General features: G+C 33.1%; 2 protein-coding genes and 2 long non-coding RNA genes across 4 annotated transcripts in view; all 4 read left to right on the plus strand.

Annotated features, from left to right (window-relative positions):
- Nucleotides 1-3,761: 3,761 nt before the first annotated feature.
- Nucleotides 3,762-4,923, plus strand: LOC128551198 (uncharacterized). Its single transcript, XR_008368694.1, has 3 exons — nt 3,762-3,909; nt 4,111-4,193; nt 4,857-4,923. It is a non-coding gene; the product is annotated as an uncharacterized LOC128551198 (long non-coding RNA).
- Nucleotides 4,924-11,028: 6,105 nt separating this feature from the next.
- Nucleotides 11,029-13,521, plus strand: LOC128551062 (uncharacterized). The gene is made up of 3 exons (XR_008368594.1): nt 11,029-11,140; nt 11,413-11,559; nt 13,394-13,521. It is a non-coding gene; the product is annotated as an uncharacterized LOC128551062 (long non-coding RNA).
- Nucleotides 13,522-13,739: 218 nt separating this feature from the next.
- LOC123542982 (von Willebrand factor D and EGF domain-containing protein-like) lies at nt 13,740-22,381 on the plus strand. The gene is made up of 11 exons (XM_045329040.2): nt 13,740-13,837; nt 14,809-14,910; nt 16,216-16,431; nt 16,637-16,801; nt 16,979-17,061; nt 17,405-17,468; nt 18,923-19,105; nt 19,614-19,828; nt 20,284-20,533; nt 20,767-20,913; nt 22,334-22,381. Exons 1-11 carry the CDS (start codon nt 13,763-13,765, stop codon nt 22,379-22,381), a joined length of 1,548 nt encoding a protein of 515 aa, XP_045184975.2. The 5' UTR covers nt 13,740-13,762.
- The window catches only part of LOC123542177 (uncharacterized), a 34,532-nt gene continuing 30,794 nt past the window's right edge, over nt 21,348-25,085 (plus strand). Inside the window, exons 1-7 of the mRNA XM_045327876.2 lie at nt 21,348-21,642; nt 22,334-22,521; nt 22,887-23,144; nt 23,286-23,394; nt 23,853-23,996; nt 24,427-24,565; nt 24,793-24,895. Coding sequence (XP_045183811.2) covers nt 22,887-23,144; nt 23,286-23,394; nt 23,853-23,996; nt 24,427-24,565; nt 24,793-24,895 — 753 coding nt within the window. The 5' untranslated portion in view covers nt 21,348-21,642; nt 22,334-22,521. The remainder of the gene's footprint in view (nt 21,643-22,333; nt 22,522-22,886; nt 23,145-23,285; nt 23,395-23,852; nt 23,997-24,426; nt 24,566-24,792; nt 24,896-25,085) is intronic.

The raw sequence follows: 25,085 nt of genomic DNA on the forward strand, positions 1-25,085 counted from the left end.
AATGTGAACGTTTAAGCTTGTCATTTGTGCTCTTTATCTGGTCCCTATAGGGGCGTACAGGACAGAATGTCCGCTATTATTTTGCAACATTGCGATGCATTCTTATGAATATTACTCTGTAAAATTGTATTTTCTACTTGATAAGATCAACTTAATGATGCCGCAAGCAGATAGTATATATTTTGGCAGTCTCAAACAACGTAGGACCTATGAAATATCAATGTACAAACCACTTCAAATTTCACACTAATTACATTATCAGATACATTTTGACGGAAGACACGATGTGGTTCAGCTTAAACAACCAGGTAGATTTGAAGATATATTTACCGGAGTTTGTTGTCTGCCAAAAGACCTTCCGATTGTGGAAAATAAAATCACACAAGGGTTCATGACCATAAACAATATTTCTGCAAGCAACGACGGTTACAACTTTGGAGGTCCTGAAATGGTTTTTGTATTTGATTCTAGATGCCAAATTATAGATTATGGACTGGAAATACGGGTATACTTGCAGGTAAGTCAAATTTTATACATTTCATAGACTATTTAAAATATGTTTATGTAAGGTTTGAAGTAAGTCTTCTGTCATATGGTTTATTCTGTTTAACTTCAGGCACATTGTGTTCTTTAACATCATTCATAAATTTAATTATTGTATATTGTATATTGTAAGTGTTACTAATCACATAGTGGGTGGTCTATACTGCCATTTACATATTCAGATTTTACACATTGTAATTGTTTGTTACAACATGACCATTAATGTCATGTATGTTGTTTATTCAGGATGGATTTTGCTACATTGGTGACATTTGTATACCTGATGGTGATGCAGATCTTGAAAACGCGTGCAATGTTTGTAACGTATCAGAAAATCCATTCCAGTGGTTAAACGGTATGCTAAGTTTAGCATTTCACAGTCCTGAAAAAGTACATACATTAATGCACTGAAACAAATTAATTTAAAAGAGCTAAACTGTATATGTTTAAAATTCACAATAACGCAAACGACTCTGCAAATCACATAAAAATCATTATTCTTAACTTTGAGATACAGTACCCAACTGATTTTATAGGTGGAATTTCATAGAACTGAGTATTTCAACAATATTTGTAACTGTCTTTGTAATCATTGATGTTTTAATTCTTACTTGTAAGTTTGTCCGACCGCAACTGTAACCACAAGCAGTACAAAAGAAACAACGTCCGACACAGTTACAACAAAAAGTCTTTCCTCGCTAAAAAGTAGTGTGCCAAGTACGACTACACCTACAGTGACATCAACAGAGAGTCCAGAGCCTCCCCTTCTGCCTAGTATGATAAAATACTTACGCACTTGATATATATCTTGACAAGAAATTCAATAAATTAACTGAAAGAAGCTCTTTATTCAAATGTGCATGTTAATGTTTATTTGTCTTATTTCTCATGTTATTGTTATAATCGACTGAATTTAATTTTAACGATGTTGTAAGAATATCATTATAATTACATACACACAAAGTAAAAAACGCTATCACGTCATATCTTAAGCACTCTTCGTGGGGCTTGATAATAAAATGTAAGAAATAGTTTTGTATTAATATTCATTTAGAAATTGTCCCTGAACTCAAGTTCACAGAGACAGAGAATGAACAGGGTAACACAACAGATACTATTATCACGTACACACCTCATCTTCAGTTCCGATGTGATTTCAGTATGTTAAGCCAATATTTCTACATAGTTACATGGTAAGCGTTTAACATTTGAATAATTATGAAAAGTACATTTTATTTAGTGTAAATATACATTATGCAAACACACGCCCCCGACTTAAACAATTTTATGTATTACATTTCAAGAACTTTATAGAACAAATTAGCTGTATGGCCATAAAGGCAAAATAGAAACAAACAGAAATCATTAGAATTAAAGCAGTGTTAAATGATTGACAGCAGTCTTTAAAAAGATAACATTTTACAGGTATATTGATGATGAATTATTCAAAACGATGGGTCCTTCAAACATATCTGAAAATTTTATCCTTAAAGAAGAGGAAATGGAAAACCATAAACTTGGATTAAATGTAAGCTATTATACAATTAATAATTATTCATGAGCAGTGTCAGTCAAACCGAGTCTGCTATTATTTTGCTTTGTTACATTCTATGCTTTCAAAGGATCTTTTTTCTAGATTCGATTTATCAAAAATGTAATAATAGGACCTGAATGAAAAAACAGATGTATGAATGGAAAACTATTCCAAACGGTTGGACGAACAAGTGACCATTAGGGAAATTGTTCTAACAGAAATCCTGACATTTAAACTAAATCAGTTTTCATATACATTAAAATTCTTCATTCAATTGACTGAAAAAACGTCAAAACAGGTACAGTTAAACGTCGCCTAGTTTAATGGCAGACATCAGCTTAAGTGAGAGATGTGAAAGTTGTTATGATATAAACGGGTTTGAACGAAAGGTATATGTTTAGTGATTTTATTCGGCATTAAACGACCTCAGTGACGTAGAAAATGTACATCAACTGAGTTTTTCATTCCCTCTTTCAGATTTTATGCGGAGTAGAAGCTGTAAATATAACGGAACTATCAAATGGAAGTACAGACGGATTTTTTAATGAGACTGGCACGATAATGCCGAATGAGACGGTGAATACACAGTCAAATGGAAAATCAGAACAAGTTTTTAGCTCGTCTTTTTATGCCGGATTCGAGGTTCGTAACTTATAAAAACAATTATATATCTTTAGCTTTTGATTTTTAACTTTATATTGTAATGTCTAGTTATGTGATTTATGAAGATGATTACAAATTACAAACAAACAATTTTAAATTTAGAAAATGCAATAGTTTGTTATACAGTAATAAATCCTTTGTTTCAAATCCGTTCTAGTTTGCTATCTGTTTATTCTTCATTATATATTTACTTTAACACACAAATGTACTTTGAAAGTTATGTGAGAATACAGTCATCCGATTTTTATTTCTTCATGATAGTCATCCATCAAAAAAGTCGTTAATTGTCTAACCAGTTTAATTTTGTTAATAAGTTTTGAAGTGCTAAACATATCAAATATTCCTTTCGTTTTTTAGATCAATAACGAGGTCACTGAAGTGAGTAAAAGCGGACTTGGATATTTGGAAATAAAACAAACCGTTCCGATTGGCTGCATTTACTCAGAGAACAGAACAGAAGTGTGTGTAACAACTATAGCACTATTCGACCCTTGGGGAAGTCTCGATCCTTGTGATGTCGGTATCAATGTTGTAGCCGCTGACGACAAAAGCAAATGCTTCCATGAAATACAGGTATGACCGAGAATTAAACTAACCAAATAATTTCAACACAATTTGCATAGACAATATCATTGAGAATTAAATTGATTGATTATTTCGTTTTGTCGATACAATTTACAGAAACGGATTAGTTAATATTTAAATTTATTAAAAGATTTCTTCGCAAATTTACGGAGTCGAAATAAATCATTTTCTCATCATGCTCATTGAATTTGTAAGTTTTTTGAATTTGTTCATTGTGCGTATGCTACCAAGGACCAAGGATCAACTCTCGTTTATAATTTGTTATTAATATACTCTTAACATTCATGTCTAAGTGTGGGTATGTTAAGCTGTTGTAAAGTCAGCTCATAAAAATATCAATGTTGAAATAAAAACTACATGTACAGAAAAACCTACATGCAAAGAAAACACATTTTCACCCTACGTATATTTTCCCTTAGACATTTCAAGTGAATGAAACGTGGAACGGAGAGAAGATTTATAGATTTCAATTATCTACTGTCGATCACAATTACAATGACGAGACAGAATTCCGCTTACGGCTTCAGTTAAGTGACAATGTGGATCATTCCATTTGGCAGGGTTTTAGACTAGATAACATCTCGGTAGGTAGAAGCAAAAACCAATAGTATCTATTGTTTTCGTCAAATGTGTATAACGGTAAAGTAAAACAAAGCCCATACATTACTATCTCTTTAGTTGAAAATAACTACATTCATTTGTATTGCATTACGAAAGCTAATGTATGTCAAATATGTTCTTTCTTTCCTTAAGAATTACAAGATATCAAAAATATATAATTTCAGGTTCACGTCGAAAATTTCATTTCCTATCGTAACAAGCTATGTTACTCCCACATCGATCCACATATGAAAACTGCTGACGGAGTGTACGTATTTTATACCATTGGTGTTAAAATAAACCCTCGCATTTCTTTAGACTACCCATATTTCAACTCAACGTTTTACACATGCTTACATAGGACATTGCTGTGGTTCTCGTGATTAAATATGTCTAATGTACAGGTGCGCTTCTATTAACTTAGCAACTGACATTATAAAATAAATTGAAAAGGTTGAAAATTAAAGCAAGTCAAACTAAATGTGATAACAAAATAAATTCTGTGCAAAATATGACTGAAATTCTTAGGTCTAAATACACCATAAGCATATGAAATGTGCTTTAAACTTAGTTTTATCGACACTGAGTACCTAAATTTCGATTGGACTGATATCATGTCTGATGTAAAGGCATTGAGTACATGCGCTGACTTGCTTGAACACCTCTGTTTTGATTTAACCACCGTCCCTGATAGGTGCCACACTGTTCCTTTGTCTGTCTGTTCGCTCTTTTTGTTTATTTTAGTTATACCTTGTTTATGTACTTAAATGTACCTGTTCATTGTGTAGACATGGGTGATGAATTGTTATAAACGTTGTTGCTGTTGATCTTTTCTCAGATTTCAAGAATGCTATCAAGAAAACATGACAGTAAAAGTATTTTTTCCAGATTCAAATAACAGTGCTATATCTCTAAAACATTTTTTTTCCAGTTATTATGAACAACAAAGAGTTGGTGACTACATGTTATATCACAACACGTTTTATGATATAGAGGTTAGACAATCATATTTTTCATTTGTATTACATAGATTTGTTAAGCAAATACGTTCGTTACTGTGTAATTTATAGTGAGACTAATAGTTAGACACTGTTAGTTAAGACTGATGCACAATTGTTTTACTGAAGAATACAATTTCAAAATTTATTACATGTACCGAGTTTAATAAACTGAGCTATAGGAAAGCTTACAGATTTGAATGCATGGGTAAACATAGTATTTTAATGAAAATGAGAATGGGCATGATTTTGCCTGTGACTTATTGCACCTATTTTCGCAATGAATTTTTTATAAATAAACATTGTTACAACACAGACGCTACAGTAATACATCCTATTGCAAAATTTGTAACTAAGCAATAAAATCTGTAAAAAAGATCCTTTGGAAGACTATTTTCATTTTTTTAAGGTTCAAGAAGCTACAATATCATGTAACAGAGGACGCGCTGTATGTACGTGTGGTATAGCGGTTCGTGCTGGAGCAGATGTATATATGATACACCGTTGCGGTCGTTTTAACTACATGGGCTTTGTTAAAAGTGGCGACGGCGGTATTATCGATGTTATTCCTGTTAGATCGGATATATATAAGGTTTATATATTTTCTAAGTTTCGTAATTAATATAAATGAAACAAATACAAACGAAAATAAATTTAATATGATTTTGCCTCCACATTCAGTGTATAAAATGTAGTTATCTTCAACAACATGTATACGGGGTAACCCGAAGGACTGTTCACCAGATCTTTCGACTAGAAACGAATAACGAAAACTGTACCATAAATATGTATTTGACATTTTCGTTTTATAACTAACAAAAAAATGTTCTTTAAATATTCATTCCTTTCTACAGATTATTACGCCAGTTGGAACAATAATAGAAGTTAAACTTTTCGATGGATATTACGAAAGCACAATGAACGTCGATATCATTATGACTGCGAAGGATCTTGAATATGTCCAGGGTTTATGTGGCTATTTCGATGGAGATATGTCAAATGATTTTCTACGCAGTGATGGAGGTATATCAAGCAACAATCTAGACTATAAGTTTTCAGAAAGCTGGAGGTAAGCTTTTAAACTATATACTTTTAAAACGTTTTGAGTGATATTATTTATGTAATGTTACGTTTCCATTTTCAAACATAGAAGAATTAATCCAACAGTACTGTTTATATGAAATCATGAAATCATTTATATGTATTTTTTGAAAGTCTACTTTAGGATTACTTTAATGATGATTTTCATGCACACTAGAGAATAGTTATATACAAACCATTGCAAGTGATCATATTTCCGCATTGATTTTGTAGCTTTATGGGATATCTTCTCTGCAAAAGAAATGTTGAATACGATAAAAACTTGAAACGAAACCATTGTCATCGTATCAGATATGTTCGTATCCAGAAATAATTGCTCACACGCACATGTTTCGTTCAGAAAAAATGAAACTTACCGTCGTTTCTTTTTTTCAAATATTACTACTATATCTTTTGGAATTAATGCAAGGCTAAACTTCGCGTCCACCGATGTAAGTCTATCTGTAATTCAGTTTGCTTTAATCAACAGATATTGGAGGTATTTGTAAATAGAATGGTTTTATTTTCAGGTTGCCGTACCACATGAATTTATTCAAAAATCGACATAGATCCTTAGAAAGATGGACAAGCCGTAATGGAATAACTTGCTCCTGCTTGGAACCATACAATAGAAATGTAACGTCAGTCAATCAAGAACGTGCCATGATCCTTCTTCTATAACACAATCTAAAATAGAGAATACAGCAGAAAACGACAACGAAATAGAAGAATATTTGACATGCTACAAGAAACTGAAAATATTTCACAGACGGTAAATATAGTTTGATTGTCAAAGACATTCCAATTCGAGACCAAAAAGATACAACGTTGAGTGTGATTGAGAATTGTCAAAAAAATTTACGCTTTTCAACGTTACTAGAATCACAAATTATATATTTATCCTATATGATTATAATGAAAGAGTTAAGGAATTTTCATCTGTGAAATATAATATCATGTTGACAAAAATGATACATTTGTTGAAAAAAGCAATTATGTTTCAAATTTTATTTTACAAGATACAAATTGCCATTAAATTTCAAAGATCTTATACTCATATAAATATTTTCATCAGAAGTTTTATAACTTTTTTTAACTTAACCCAATATCAATATCTTCATAAAGATGATTTACGAAATTTGGCTTACAATATAATTATTAATGGTATGATTGTTGACGGACGGATGGTCCAGGAAATCTCAAACATGACAAATAAGCAAAAAAGAAAAAATATCATAACTTTCTGCAAAAAGCCGGTTTATAAAATGTCTTTTTAAAGGTGACACAGATGTAACGGTCAGATGAAGCTATACGAATATGCAATGAGTCCTATACAACTTCGGGTCCTTGTTTTTGACCTGAGATTGGGAAACGAAGATCCTGAGGAAGTAGTTCGACAGTGCGCAATTTGATGTATCGGTATGTACTTAAAGTTTCCTGTCATATACTAGCCGGAAAAAAGAAACTGTGCATGTGTAAAATGTTCATGTATCGCTCAATTTTATAAATTAAAGCTTGAAACTTTACCAGTAACTGTGTATCCCTTCGGTCATTTACTGATGCAATAACCATATCATCTGAGCTGGTGTTTAAATAAAGGTCAGAGTAAAAACCCTGTTGAAATTTTTTTGCGATTTCTTATATACCTCCTAAGTTATAGCAATTATACCATGCACAGTTTCTGTTTTCCGCTAGTATATTTACTTGATATATGCTGAAACTTCATGGTGTTTTATATTCACGTACAAAATTATCGAATGTTCTCAAAAGATAGAGAAGAACATGAAACAGGAATATTCTAATTTCGTAACTAAGTATTTTATGTTGTTCACTGATCATGGAATAACATAGAGTTACCCTCTTTCATTTCGCTTTTTTATCAAATATGCAATGAGTATAATGTAAACAAATGTATATTCAATTACCATTAATTCAGTTGCTTGGTTGCCAGTGAGTGAGGAATTGTCTGTGCAAACAGGAAGTAAATTATTAATGAAACCGACGAGATGTTATATTTCTAATTGATTAGCTAATAGAATAAATCAAGTTTAGTTTAAAACTTAGTTCGCTTAAAAAATAGTTACTACGGATCGTGAGGGTTGGTAAACGTATCACGAACGATTCGAGTGAAACCGGAGTTTGCTGTTTTATTCCATTTTCAACTTGTTTGCAGATGTTCGTTTTAAGGAATGTAGCATTCCCTTTTGTATATTTATCCTTGTTCTACTTTCCCTAACCCCTCCCACAACCCCTTTTCTACCCATACCTTCGTCCCCCTCTATCTATATTTTGCATAAAATTAGAATATACTTGTTGGATTTTTGAAGCCATCCGTCTGTAGTATTTTTCCGTTACAGATTCTTTATGTTGTGGGCCTACTTTGCTAATACGTGATTCTGGGGCTGTGTTTGTGGTACTCTGTGCTTCCGAGAAACCTATCCTTACCTATTACCTTTTGTAGAATTAATAATTTATTTTCTTTAATAGGTAGGGAACGACACGTCTTGGGCTCAGGCACACGTTGACGCCATCAATAACATCGTTAAGAATAATATCGAATTGGATACTGCGTTCGCTGCTAACAATACCGCTGTCATAGAGACTTTTCTTCGACAGACCTGCAGAAATAACTGCAGTAGCCGTGGTGTTTGCACTGATAAAGGTAGAACAAAGTGCTCTCTTTTGCACATAAGGTTTTACATAGTAAACCTTTGCTCAATTAGATTTCGTTTTCAAGATAAGAAACAGTAAGTAAATTTAAATGTTAATATATTGAATTATTTCACATTTGCGTGGTGAAATTTATCAAATTTAAGGAGCATAAGTAGATTGAGATTTGTATCGATCTATTTCCTGTAGAGCAACATATTTAAATGTTGTACAGCTTTTTATGAAACATGTGCCCGACAAATTGTTCAGGACAAGCCAATAACATGATAACCTTACCTATACATGTAATGTCGATGGATAAGTGGATAAAGCACATACAACTTAAACATATACATCAGTACATGCATTATTCCTTTATTTCAAGGAGAGTGTAACTGCCAGAACTTTTATCATGGATCAGATTGTGGCTTAGATGTACGAATACCACCTGAAATTTTGGATATACATGGTGGTGGAGAATGTGATAAGGCTTACGATGAAAGTTGTACCTGTTTTATGATGAGAACAGAACATCTTGTTGATGGATTTGTTTGTGGCTTTACTGTTACCAGAGTGAGTATTATATAACTAAGAAATTGGTAGACTAATGTGAACGTTTAAGCTTGTCATTTGTGCTCTTTATCTGGTCCCTATAGGGGCGTACAGGACAGAATGTCCGCTATTATTTTGCAACATTGCGATGCATTCTTATGAATATTACTCTGTAAAATTGTATTTTCTACTTGTTTAAATGTTTTAATGTATGGCAAAATTTGATGAGATCAACTTAATGATTTTACAAATGTATTCTCTAATCGTTTTCATGTTGTACTAAATGGATCAACTTAACGATGACGCTAACAGAAAGAATATGCTTTATCCTTTACAAACAACGTGGTACCTGTAATTGTACAAACCAGTTTAATTTTTCACAAATTAAATTTTCAGATACATTTTGATGGAAGACGAGATATGTTTCAGCTTAAACAACAAGGTCGATTCGGTGATATATTTACCGGACTTTGTTGTCTGCCAACAGACCTTCCGATTGTGGAAAATGAAACTACTCAAGGCTTCATGTCCATAAACAATATTTCTGCAAGCAACGACGGACACAATTTTGGAGTTCCTAAAACGGTTTTTGTATTCGATTCTAGATGCCAAATAGTAGATTATATAATGGAGACAATGGTATACTTGCAGGTAGGTCATATTTCATACATTTGATAATAGTATAACAAATGTTTATGCAAGGTGTATTATAAGTCTTTCGTCGTGCAATTTTTTATGCCCCCGAAGGGAGGCATATAGTTTTTGAACCGTCTGTCTGTCTGTCGGTCTGTCGGTCCGTCCGCAATTTTCGTGACCGGTCCATATCTTTGTCATCGATGGATGGATTTTCAAATAACTTGGCATGAATGTGTACCACAGTAAGACGACGTGCAGTGCGCAAGACCCAGGTCCGTAGCTCAAAGGTCAAGGTCACACTTAGACGTTAAAGGATAGTGCATTGATGGGCGTGTCCGGTCCATATCTTTGTCATCGATGGATGGATTTTCAAATAACTTGGCATGAACGTGTACCACAGTAAGACGACGTGCAGTGCGCAAGACCCAGGTCCGTAGCTCAAAGGTCAAGGTCACACTTAGACGTTAAAGGATAGTGCATTGATGGGCGTGTCCGGTCCATATCTTTGTCATCGATGGATGGATTTTCAAATAACTTGGCATGAATGTGTACCACAGTAAGACGACGTGCAGTGTGCAAGACCCAGGTCCGTAATTCAAAGGTCAAGGTCACACTTAGACGTTAAAGGATAGTGCATTGATGGGCGTGTCCGGTCCATATCTTTGTCATCGATGGATGGATTTTCAAATAACTTGGCATGAATGTGTACCACAGTAAGACGACGTGTCACACGCAAGACCCAGGTCCGTAGCTCAAAGGTCAAGGTCTCACTTAGACGTTAAAGATCATTTTTCATGATAGTGCATTGATAGGCATGTCCGGTCCATATCTTTGTCATTCATGCCTGGATTTTAAAATAACTATGCATGAATGTGTGACACAGTAAGACGATGTGTCGCGCGCAAGACCCAGCTCCGTAGGTCAAAGGTCCTAAACTCTTAACATCGGCCATAACTATTCATTCAAAGTGCCATCGGGGGCATGTGTCATCCTACGGAGACAGCTCTTGTTTTCTGTTTAACTTTAAATGCATGTTGACCTTTAACGTCATTTACGTGTTTAGTTATCGTATAATGTAAATGTTACTAATTACATGTTGGTCTTATTGTCATTTACATATTTAGTTGTTCTGCATCGTTAGTGTTGCTAACTGCACGGTGACTTTTAATTTTTTGTACGTTGTTTATTCAGGATGGATTCTGCTACATTGGCGACATTTGTATACCTGATGGTGACGCGGATCTTGACAACGCATGCAATGTTTGTAACATATCAAAAAATCCATTCCAGTGGTCAAATGGTATATTAAGTTTAAAATTTTATTGTCCTGAGAACAAAGTACACAAATTAGGGCGCTGAAGCACATAAATTTAAAAGTAATAAACACGGTATATGTTTTAGATTTGTAATAACGCAAACGACTCTGCAAATCATAACAAAATATTCCTTCATTTGGGATAAATATTCAACAGATTTTAAGCATGCAAACTAACGAAGTTCCATTGGACTGAACATTTTTATGATATATGTTGTTGTACGGCGTAATTATTGATTTTAACTCTTACTTGTAAGTTTGTCCAACAACAACTGTAACCACAAGAAGTACAGAAGAAGTGACAACTACAACAAAAAGACTTTCCACGCTATTAAGTACAGTGCAAAGTACGACCAAACTTGCAGTGCCAACCACAGAAAGTCCAGCGCCTCCCCTACTGCGTAGTATGTGAAAACCCTTACGAATTTAATGTATATTTTCACAAAAAGTTTTTTACTTTAATCGACTTTCATTTTCTTATTTGTTTTGTTATTGTTCTTATGCCAAAGACTTTTTATTAAGTTAACAACATACAATTGTGAGAGCTAAATATTTACATTGTTGTTTGAATATCAATCATGTTTATTTATGGGGGTTCAGTCAATGAATTGGTTTAAATCTTATCTTACTGACCGAACTCAGATAGTCAATATTAACAAAGTTTCATCCAAATCTGCCGAGGTCACATGTGGAGTCCCCCTGGGAAGTATCCTCGGGCCTTTACTTTTTCTTTGCTACGTAAATGACATGCGAACTAGATTCGGACTGCAAGCTCATATTATACGCCGATGACAGTGCGATATTGTTTGCCCATAAAGATCCCAATATTATTTCAGAAAAATTAAGCAGAGTTATGGAAAATTGTTCAACATGGTAAATTGATAATAAATTGTCCCTACATCTTGGTAAAACAGAGTGTATGTTGTTTGGTTCTGTTAGGAAGCTTAAGAAAATTTCTTCCTTTAAAGTTGTCTGTAACGGTCATGTAATACCCTCTCAAAGTAATGTGAAATATCTTGGTCTACGTATCGACAAGTTTTTAAATGGTGAGCAGATAGTAGCCTCAGTAGTTAGTAAGGTCAATTCACGGATAAAATTTTTATACAGACACTGTAGTAATTTCAGTATTCAAACAAAGAAAACGTTGACAAGTGCATTAATACAATATCACTTTGACTACTCCTGTTCGGCGTGGTATGCTGGTCTCACTAAATATCTAAAAAGCCGTTTACAAGTAACCCAGAACAAAGTTATCCGATTCATCCTTAATATACCATCCAGGACCAGTATAACCTGTGATATGTTGGAAAAAGTCAAAGTCTTAAGGGTCGAAGATAGGGCTAAACAATTACGACTTAATCATGTTTATAATATTTTTCACGGCATTGCACCACAATATCTTAATCAAATTTTTTGCAAAGTTTCATCAATCCACAACCGCACCAGATTTAGTAAGTTTAACTTTGTTGTTCCAGAAGTCAAAAGTTTTGTTGCTGATACTTTTTATTGCAATGCAGTTCAAGATTGGAATAATCTTCCCGAGTTTATCAAGTCGAAAACAAATAAGCATAGCTTTAAACAGGAAGTGAAGAAACATTTATTCAAGTGTGCACGTTTAAGAGAAACCTCGGATACTATTTTGTACTGAGACATTTCTGAAAATGAAAATGAATATTTGTATTTTCTTCCGTCTTAACTTTAAATATTGAAACACTGTGATTATATTCAGGACATAATTTTTTTAGATATCGCTATGTGTTTTACTTATACACGATTTTTTTACCAATTAATTGTATTGGTCACACAGTATAATTGTGAAGATAATGATTGAAAATTATATCTACCTAAGGGGACCCCATTGGAAATAAGTGATTGATTTTACTTTGATTGATCATCCCAGGTATTAAGATCATATCTTTATTCTATTTAATAAATCATAAAGTATAATTGACGTAATTCTTCATGTTTTACTTAGCACATCTATTTTAAGATGTTTATAACATTATAATCAACTCATTTTAATCTATATTAGCTATTGTATACATGTTTTTTATTGCATTAGTTTTATATAATGTTTTATGATCTTATGACTGAATAAATTTGAATTTGAATTGAATTGAATTGTCATCTCAAATTAAATTCCGTGCACTATCACGACATATATCGCTTTGCGTTTTGATAAATTAAATTTGTGACTTGTTATGTTAAAATATTCCTTTCGCTTATATATTTATTTAGACATTGTTCCTGAACTCAAGTTCACAAAGACAGAGAGTAGACAGGATAACACGACAGATACTGTTATCACATATATACCTGATCTTCAATTCCGATGTAATTTCAGTATATTAAGCCAATATTTGTACATAGTTACATGGTAAGCATTTAACATTTACAAAATCATGAAATGTACATTATATCTTATGCTAATACATGCTCTCAACTTGCTTTTACTCTATAGAACAAAAATCATTAGTGAGGATACAGAGGCAAAATAAACAACTAGTTACAGGAAATAAATACAATTAAAGCAATGTTAAGTATTTGACGGCAGACCTTACAAACATAACATTTTACAGGTATGTTGATGAAGAACTATTTACAACGATGGGACCATCAAACATATCTGAAAATTTGATTCTGAAAGAAGAGCAATTCCAAAACCTACAACTTGGATTTAATGTAAGCTGTATATGCTCGTACAATAGAGAAATTATCTATAATGAAAATATTTATTGTGTCTTAACAAAAATACAAATAATATAAATTGGAAACCTTGCACAACGATCGGACGTTCAAATGACCATTAAAACCTGTTAAGAAAAACAAAAACGGACATTTGAAGTAGATACATTTTGTGTATGCATCAAATGGCATCTGTCCATCGAGTCGTACAATTGTAATATTATTTGCAGTCAAGAGCGCTCGCAAAACATAACCTAGCACTTTTATTACAGTTGTCATTTTTCAGTTATATGATTTTCTCTATTGAAAAACTCTTACGCTAGAAGGACGTCACATCAATAAGCGGTGAGATTAATGTTTTTGTTGAGACCAAGAATGAGCGCTCCTATATTTTATGTACTGTTTGAGATCAAGGGCATGTTAGAATCGAAATGATTTATAGCATAACCGTGTTTTAACACTATTTATACACTCGGGCGGTCAAACGTCGTACAAATAATTTCACTCGGGCTGCGCCTTTGTAAAATTATCACACCTAACGTATAACTGTCCATCGTGCATAAATAGTGTTAAAACACTCTTTTGCTATAAATTATTTCTTAAAGCTTTTAGGAACATTGATTCTATACAATAGTGTTAAATAGTATGTTTCAGTCTAAACTATTGCAAAGGCGTGTGAGGGGTGTTACGGTGTTTCATGAGCGTGTTGAAAAGAGTGTGAGAGGGTGCTGCAGTTTTCATTAGCAGGTGTAAAGGTTTTTTAAGCATGCAAGGGTAGTATGGGTCTGAGAGGTGTTTAAATTTTCATTAGAGAGTGCAAAAGGATGTAAGTGGTATTACAATATTAATTATTATCCATAAACAAAGTCTTAGGCGAGCTAAATATGTTATTATGTCGAGTGCGATATATGCTTCCTAAGTATTTTCTTTTTCGCTTCTTAAACATTTTTTATTTTGCAAAATATTAGGTAATGTGTGGGTATACCGTAGTAAATGGCACTGGACATATTAATGAAACCGTCAAGATATCATCTGAGGTAGTCAGTACATCATTTTACGCCGGATTTGAAGTAAGTAAACACAATATATTGTTAATCAAAGGGTACCAATTGCTTGTTACTTAAAATATAAAAGGTAACAGAAAAAAATACCAGCAACTATTAACAAGAACAATTTTTTTTTCAAAAGTAATAAATAAAATACCACCTTGAAAATATTTTACATGTTGGTCAGTCAAATTCTAATATGCAAACATAATCCAGATCCTGTCCAGGTCAAATTTAAATCCAATCGGTATTAATTCCAAATAGTTCACCCAAGAATTTAGTGTATCCAAAATCTTTAAAGATAAATGTTGTTGTTTTTTTCTATTCACAATCTAATGTAAATCCATCAAATGTTAAATGTCCAAACTGGTTATATTTTTATGTTAGTAAATACAGGAAAGTTTTTCAATATGATCTTACTTAGGCTCTAGCTGTCTTCAAACAATTTCCCATTTAAAACATCATGGAAGGTTCCAGCACATTCTTGAATCGCCAAGGATTCTGGATAAACTATTTTGTTTGTTTCCAGTTTAACTCCGTTTTGCAACAGTATTTCAGTTGTGTAACGGCTGGCAGATAATCCAACCTGTGTGCCTGGATTCTGAACCCGTAAAAACCAGTTCTCCACAGGTAAATGCCGATTTCCCCACATGAATCAGAGGTGAATGACATCAGACAAATTATCTTTTATGAAATCGTCACGGAGGGAGAACAAACGCTTCGCGAGGGTATCCAACTCAAAACTCCGCGATCCGTTTCCCTACTGTATCCCTACTGAGTTATGCAGACGGGCTAAAAACCCAAAATAATCCAGCCTTTAAAATAATTTTAAAACCATATCTATCAGTATTTGTAATAAGACCTTCAAAAAAACATAGAATATATAATAAATGATCGCATTTAATCCGAGTCTGCTATTTTTCTGATTGCTTGCATTCTTTGCTTCCCAAGGATCACTTTATAGATTTAATTTAGAATGAACAATGCGTAGCCAATACAGAAAAATGATAAAGTTTAGTGAAATAGGAAATTATCATCTGTTTTTAAGTTTTCTGCGGTGTAACAATCCGAAGATAGTGGGCGTAGACGGTAGGATAAATTACCCTCACGAACAGCTAAATAAAACCGGTTGTGCAACCAGTGTAGATTCCACTTTTTTCTAAGTTTCTGTCAACTATTTAATCTTTTTTCTTTTACGTTGTTCTAATTACTGCTTTGTTAGGATACCCATTTGGCATTTTTCCTCCATTTGTGCAATTAACTTTTAATCCAAGAGCGAGTCCATGAAGTTAGGAGGATTTGTTTATAAGAGAGACTTTTATCTTATAGGTCATAAACAAAAATATCGAAGTCACTAAAGGATTGTCTACAATAGTTGAAGTCAAGCAGACAGTTCCGATCGGTTGCACTTACAATGAAAACGACACCGATATATGTGTTACTACTCTAGTACTTTTCAATCCCAACGAGAGATTAGATCCTTGTGAAGTTGGTGTAAATGTTGTTAATGCAGACAACATTAGCAGATGCTTCCATGAAATACAGGTAAAGGTATTTACAGATGGAGACGGTTTAGGAGTATAATATAAATATTTGTTATATAGTGTACATAGAATTTACTTGTATTAATATCATACTGCATTAGAATACTTTACTTTACTGGAGTGTAGTTTAGTATTATGTATAATTTTGTATAATTGTCTTTCATGTTTCGAACAATTGAAACTGAATCAAAATCTTGCATTTCCAGACACAAAAGGTAAATGATACGTGGGACCAAGAGAAGACATACAGTTTCAGGGTATCGACAGTTGATCATTATTACGATGATGAAAACAAATTTAGCTTAAGACTTCAATTGGGGGACAATGTGAATCATCCCATTTGGAAGGGTTTTATTCAGGATGAAATACCGGTAAATTTATATTCATATTCATTTATGCAAATCTTATAAAACAATAATATAATTTACATAAATGCAATAAATTATGTTTTAAATAAGCCCCAGTTCTTTCTTTTAAAATAGATAAAGTAAAACGCTCTTAGCTTGATTAATGAACTATGCTTATCGAGACTATCTTTCATTGAACAGGTACGCATCACTGGTTTCTATACATACCGCAACAGGCTCTGCTACTCTCATATTGATCCTCATATGAAAACAGCCGATGGAATGTAAGGATATCTTATGATCATTTTCAGTGATTAAAAGGTTAAATTACATCATAAGGATGACGAAAGCCTTTGCAAGTGAAAAGTTCAAAATTCATGAAACGCACATATATATTTTCGTTCTTTATGTTTATTATTGATTCAAAATACTACATGTAAGTAACGAAGGTAAATAAACCGTATTGCTGAAAGATGCAGCTTTCGTTTCTACAAATATTTATTCTCGTCATCCCATCATGATGTATTTTCCGAACATTTCATTGTTTACATTTTTTTATTAATAAATGTTATAACATAAAGGAGATGAATATTATTTTCAGTTAATGTATCGCATTTTTCTTTCCAGTTACTACGAGCAGCAAAGAGTTGGTGACTTCATGTTATATCATAATACGTACTATGATATAGAGGTGAGAGTTGTTTCGATCAAACCAAATCTGCTATTATTCTACTAGGTTGCATTCTATGCTTTCAAACGATAATCTTATACATTTTACTTTTATAGTGCCACCAGTTCTAAGAGCACATAGGACACTCCCTTTGTGGTAGAGATCCGCACAAACAAATGTTTTGAGTGGGAGTGGTGATCTTCTCATAACACTACATAAAAACACAATAAAGGGCAAATATCCAAAATTGTATACATGTAGTCTCATTTTCAGGGGCTTCCGTGGCCAAATATTTAAGGTAACTAACGGAAATTTGTTGTTTTACTGAAGTTCCCGCTCTTGCCGATCTAATGCCTAGAACGAAACCGCAAATGTGATCTTCCTTTACCACCCAAAGCTAGAATGTCGCCATACTTGAAATCCACCAAAACCAAAAAAAAAAAAATAATAATCAAAACAAAAAAGAATATAGAAGAAAACGCCACGCGTGATAGAGGTATAGGTTTTATACGTGATTCTTTGCTGTCACAGCTATAAAATAAATATCAGAACTTCTGTTATTGGTATAAACAAAACATTCACATTTGAAAAAAACTAATTTTGATTGTGCAAAGTACTTAGCAATCAATTTCTAAAATTCTTTTAACGTTTTTCTCTCTATATGAAAAGTTTAAGTTTTATCTGTACGGTTCAGGAACTCATTCTCCGCTAAACTTGCAACAGGTTTGTAAGGACTAGTTAATAATTTGACAGTCACACAATATTTATAGCGGCTATTGTATCATCATTTAATTAAAGGACAGTACCTTACTGACCAAGGAGAGGACGGAGACATATCCACGGAGACGTATACAAATAAAGTAACGTGCGTCTGTTCACTGTGGTGTCTGAATTAATTCTGCTTTTTATTTTGTCGATATTCTTGCCAGAAGCAGATATCACGTCACTAATTAATGCCACCTTAGGTACATGGCACTTAATGTACCTCCCGTCACTACAGTTCATTAAAACAATTAAGAAACAAAAACAAAAGGAACTGTTTGCAGAACACCACAGGAAATCGCCAAAGAACAATCAGTGATAAAATCACTAGTCGTATTCGGTAACCGGGGCCAAAAGTCCTCGATTTTAATTCAACCATGTACAAATTCGCTGTTATTTTTCCTGTCTGCTTGTTTACCGTTTATTTTCCCACCGACAGTTGTATAGATTTTGTTAACATTCAGTGTTCTTCTTAATATGGTGCTAAATGGTGTGCGCGTTGTTTCACATTTCTTTACTCCTTAAGAAAAAGATTTAAACCGAGTTTGCATTGTTTTGAGTGCTTGCATTCTTTGTTTCGAAAGATCCTGTTATTTATTTTTTGTTTGTTTTATATTTACATTTATATTGATAAATAATCTATGATCTGAAAAAGTACCATGCTAATATAACATAGCTTTCTTTAGTTACTAATGTAATTATCTATCCAAAAGGTTCATGAAGCAAATCAGTTATGCAACCACAATTACGCTGTATGTACGTGTGGTATAGCTGTCCGCGCTGGAGCTGATGTATTCATTATAAATCGTTGTGGCCGAGCAAACATCCTTGAATTTGTACGAAGCAATGACGGCGGCATCATTGATGTTATTGAAGTTAACTCATACAGATACAAGGTACTTCGGGAATTTTAGACTTCTTATTCATGTTGCCAAAACAAAACATACTTCAGGCAGGTGGCATACAGTTTCTTGTTACACAATTTTTGGCATAGTTAAGTTTACCCGATTATATAGCATGTTGTATGTCTTTATATTACGGGAACCATTCTAAACATAATGACGATAAAAAGTCTTAAGTATTTTACATGTATTTTTCTTAGTGTAAATGACTACACCTGATACAAAACTAAATACCTTCGAGACGGTGTTATTGTTTTAAATAAAGCCTTGCGGGGTTATAAAGGAATGATTTATGTATCCTAAAAAATACAAGAAAAAAAACACAAGCTTCAAGCATGTCAAACTTCTACGGAAGGGCGCTATTGTCATTATTTTAAGAATGGGCCATGTACAGTTTTTCAGAAGTATCTGTGAAAAAGTTACAAAATAGATAATAATGTATATCTCTCAATGAATATTGTACTTATATAATTTTGTCACCTTATTTCATGCGTCTCTTTAGGTCATTACACCAATTGGCACCATAATTGACATAGCGCTCCATGGAGGAAGCTATCAAAACACTATGAATGTTGATATAATAATGTCAGCAAAAGACTTGGGAAATGTCCAAGGTTTATGTGGATACTTTGATGGTAATAGATATAATGATTTTCTGCGAAGTGACGGTGTACAATCCAGTAATAATAATGACTACAAGTTCTCGGAGAGTTGGAGGTAAGAGTCATTCTTGCAGCACAAAATCGATACTTAATATTCCATGCAAATCACTACGGCAAGTTATAATCAAATTCAATCGTTTCATGTATTCAACGTACTTAAGAGTAGTATAACATTCAATATTCAGATTTATCATGGTTAAGTAAATCAATTGGAAGATCTTTTGAGAACCTACAACACGAAAAGCTAAACAAAAGAAGACTGATCTTCATTTAAATTTTATCATTTACCGTGCTATGGCACATTTCAAAGAATTCTACTGCCTGGAACTATATTAGAGATATTGCTTTCAATTGTAGAATAATTAAATCAAGTTCATAATTTTACTTAAAAGAAATAACTATCGAAATTTTGGCGTCTGATAGAATTAAGTCAATTCACTAGTTCTGTTTTGAGGACTTATAATAATCGTCTTATTTATATTCATTAAAACTTTTCCGTTTGTTTTTCAGATTATCTGATGGTATAAACCTATTTAAAACTCGAAACAGACATTTAGATAAATGGGCACACTACAGCGAAGTAATGTGCCACTGTGTTGAACCAGTTAACGGTAGTTGTAATTCCATACTGGACAATATATGCAGGAATCCTTCTTCTATAACACTGTCCAAAATACAAAATGCAAACACACCTGAAAAAGAAAAGGAATTAGATCGGCTATATCACCTGATAAACAATACTCGAGACATTTCACAAACGGTAATTGATGAAAGATAAATTAATAAATAGAATTTAAATAATGTGAACAAATAGTTTTTGCATGAAACTATAGACATCCAAACCACAATACACATTTATTTATTTATTTATTTATTTATTTGTTTTGGAAAATAATGCAAATTAGTTTAAAGCGTGCTGTGAAGTTTTCACTTTTCTCTATTTTACGTATTTATTATAAAATTAAGATGCTTTTGAATCTGATTCAATTTTAGATTAACACAGACGTGACTATAACAGAGGAAGCTATACGAGTGTGCAATGAGTCCATATACAATTCTGCCGCTGTCGTCCTTTTTGGCACCGATATTATAAACGAGGATCCTGAGGAAGTAGTTCGACAGTGCGCATTTGATGTATCAGTATGTATGAATGAATTGCCTTACTTACTAGATAATCGTTATAGTAGTCGTCAACTATAATTTTCGAAAATGTCAACCAGCGAATATTGAAAGTAATCAATAGAAAATAAAGAGAATAGGAATATATTTATTTTTCAAAAATCAAGTGGTGAATATTTGTTTGTTATACGTTTTACATCATCGATATTTTCTATCGTCTCTAATCTAAAACATTAATAATTAAACTGTTTAAAAAGTTTAACACTGAAGAGCTGATAACCAAAAAGTTAAACAAAAATGCTTTGAGTAGTGAAAATGTGATAACAATCGGTAATTTCCGTCTGGTAACGTATGCAGTTTCGGCAGACTTCGGCCATAACAGATCATTTCGCTGTTTCAATAACCGGAGAATGCCGGAGAATGCCGGAGAACGCCGAAACCGTGTATGGATTCTAAGTTATCTAACGTAATATGCAGAATATCATCACGGGCCCAATAACTTAATCATTTAATATACCGAGGGTATTATAGGGATAATTTTTTTTCTTTTCTTTTTGTTTTATTTTTATTTCAAGATCGGGAACGACACGGCATGGGCAGAGGCGCACATTGATGCCATTAATAACATCGTTAAGAATAATATCCAATTAAATCCCGAATATGCCAACAACAACACCGAGATCATCGAGACGTTTTTTCAGCATACCTGCAGAAACAATTGTAGTAACCATGGTGTTTGTACTGTTAAAGGTACAGTCAAATGTTTATTAAGTTCTCATTTATGTACACAGTAGCACGTTTGTACTTAGCTGCTTTGCACCCATTTGCATGTTCTCATAAACATGAGGTTTAGCTTCAAAAGTAGGATATCGCCCGTAAATAACAGATAACATTATCTTGAAGTTATATACAGATGAAAATGAAATAGTTCTTTTTGCATATTTTTACAACAATCAAACATTTAACATGTTTTTTGGGACAGCCTTAGAGACATACTTACATTTTATGAATCTAACTATTCGAATATGTATGCTGTGCAGATGTCCACAATTTCTTTTGAGAGTCTAAATAAGATTGAGCTTGGAAAATATGATATTACCTATCTCAGCATCTGGATGATACTGAAAGTGTATAGAAGTGTATCTAGTTACCGAGAACATACAGCATGAAGGGGTTAATTCTCAATTTTCGGCAACGTAACGACGCATGTTTAGACGGCCTTAAGGGTCAATTGTGTGGTATTTAAGATCTATCTATTGTCATTATGGTGCAAGTGCTTATAATACGGGGTACATGTATGACAATAATGAAACGCAGCATGCATTACAGCAAACAGCATCTGTAGTATTAAGTAGATAAGTAGATAAACGAGAATCGCAGTAGAAACTTTCAGAAAAAAAGCCTAAATCTTAATTAATGTATGTTTTATTGAATATTCTAGGAGAGTGTAACTGCGAAAGCTTTTACAGAGGATCAGACTGTAGTTTAGATGTACGAATACCTCCTGAAATATTGGATATACATGGCGGGGGTGAATGTGACCTAGCAGACGGCGGTGACTGCACATGTTTTACAATAAGAGCAGATAATCTTGTTAATGGATTCGTTTGTGATATTACTGTCAGTAAAGTAAGTCACTTATATATAAATAATTTAAATAAATTTTACCAGTCGAGTCAAGAATGTATTATATTCCTACCTCATAAAAGTAAGAAACACATATCATATGTGAAAACAAAGGGTGTTCATATTTAGAGAGGATCTATAAACTTCCTAAAAGTATGAATTAAAATTTAGGTTTCGTTTTCCTGACTGCGTAAGTATTTAAGCGTTGGCGAGTTATCTCGGTGTAATGATATTATTAGCAAGCTAAGTAATTTATACTTCCAAAAATGTCATAGCAAACACAAGCAGTCAGATCTAAATAAGCCCAGCCTCATCTTAGAAATTGATACTATTCTAATAACCTGTAAATACTTGATTGTATATTTCAGATGTATTTGAACGGAGGACGGAAAGGTGTGGTTAGAGATCGACAACAAGGACTTTTTGGCGACATATTTTCTGGAGTCTGTTGTCTTTCGAATGATTTTTCAGATGTGACAAATGAAACTCTTCAAGATTATGTTTACGCATATAATGTTACTATAAGCAATGATGGAGAGACATTTGGAGAACCGACACCGATTTATGTATTTGATTCCAGATGTCAAAGTATAAGCTACGGAATAGATGTACGAGTAAATATGCAGGTACAATGTTCGTTCGATCAAATAATTCATTATCCTAAATAATTTACTCATATGTTATATTTATAAGCACCAAGCAAGTTCCAGAACACGCTATTCTTTAATGTCATTTACAGAATGATGAATTGCTATTTCATATTTTAGGACGGGTTTTGCTACATAAACGGCATTTGTATGAGAAACGGCGACCATGAATCTGGAAACGTGTGCAATGTGTGCAATACTGCTGAACATCAATACAAATGGTCAAACAGTAGGTCTTATTCATTAAACATTTAATGCAGTCTCCTGATCTATTGTCTGATATACCACGGGTCAGAGTTCATGTGAGCAGGATAAAATTTGAGTGGATTACTTCAATTGATTAGATATTGAGGCATCTGAGCGATGAATCGTTGTTTATCAGACGATAAATCACAAGGAGGCCTTGGATATTTTTATTCTTATACTAGTATGTTATATTCTGTGCAATCCTCCACAGCTTAGTTTCCTCTGTCTGCTCGGAAATTAAATATAAAATATCTAGTGATTGGTTGAGTTTAGAATTCATTCAGCATAATTAAATACAAACCTACCAAACATTACAAGAATAAAGAAAAAGTAATATGCATAGGAATATAAGAGACACATTCCATTTTAACATAAGTGTTTGCATGCAAAGATGGATGTTATTGTGTTGCGTAATCATTGATTTAGATTCTTACTTTGAAGTATGTCCAACCACAACTATAACCAAAAGCAGTACAGAAGAAGCAACGCCCCACACAACTACAACAAAAAGATTTTCCACGGTACCAAGTACGACCAACCCTACAGTGACATCATCGGAAAGTCCAGCGCCTCCCCTACTGCCTAGTATGTGAAAATACCTACTACGAACTTAATGTATATTTTGACAAAAAGTTCTATACTTAAACTCAAACTATCTCTTTATTTAAATGTTTATTTTCATTTTCTTATTTGCTAGGGGGCGTGGGCAGTGTTGCATTTTTAATTACTGGTCATGAACAGACTCAATCAAACCGAGTCTGCAATTTTCAGTGTTTGCCTTGATCTACTTTCCAGATTATATTGTTATTGTTTTTATGCCCTTTCTTTAGAAAAAGGCATAGTCAACAACATACAATCATGAGAGCTTAATCTTAACAATGTTTTTAGAATATCAATATTATATCATCTCAAATAAAACGCATACGCTATCACGACATATAAAACTTTGCGTTTTTATAAATTAAATATTTGACTTTTTATGTTATAATATCCTTTCGCTTATATATTTATTTAGACATTGTTCCTGAACTCAAGTTCACAGAGAAAGAGAGTAGACAGGATAACACGACAGATGCTGTTATCACATATATACCTTATCTTCAGTTCCGATGTAATTTCAGTATAATAAGCCAAAATTTCTACATAGTAACTTGGTAAGCTTTTAACATTTACAAAGTCATAAAAAGACACTCTAGATTTTATATATATACATACTCCCAACTTTATACACTTTCTTTTCTATCAAGTACTCTATAGCACAATATCGATAGTAAGGATACAGTGGCAAAATAGAACTAAATAAGTACATGAAATAAATACAATTAATTTAAAGCAATGTTAATTGTTTGACGGCAGTCTTTACAAACATAATATTTTTCAGGTATATTGACGAAGAACTATTTACAACAATGGGACCATCAAACATATCTGAAAATTTGATTCTTAAAGAAGAGCAACTGAAAGACCTGCACTTTGGATTAATTGTAAGCTGTATATACAATAAGTAAACTATCAATAAAAATATTAAATGGGTCTTAACGCAAAAACATATATATAAATGAGAAACCTTTCATAACTGGCGGACGTTTAAACGACCATTAAGACTTGTTTCTAACAGACGAGCAAAAACGGACATTTGAATTAGATACATTTTGTTTGATATGGATCATAAGT

The sequence above is a fragment of the Mercenaria mercenaria genome, chromosome 19 (genome assembly GCF_021730395.1).
Source record: "Mercenaria mercenaria strain notata chromosome 19, MADL_Memer_1, whole genome shotgun sequence".
NCBI lineage: Eukaryota > Metazoa > Mollusca > Bivalvia > Venerida > Veneridae > Mercenaria > Mercenaria mercenaria.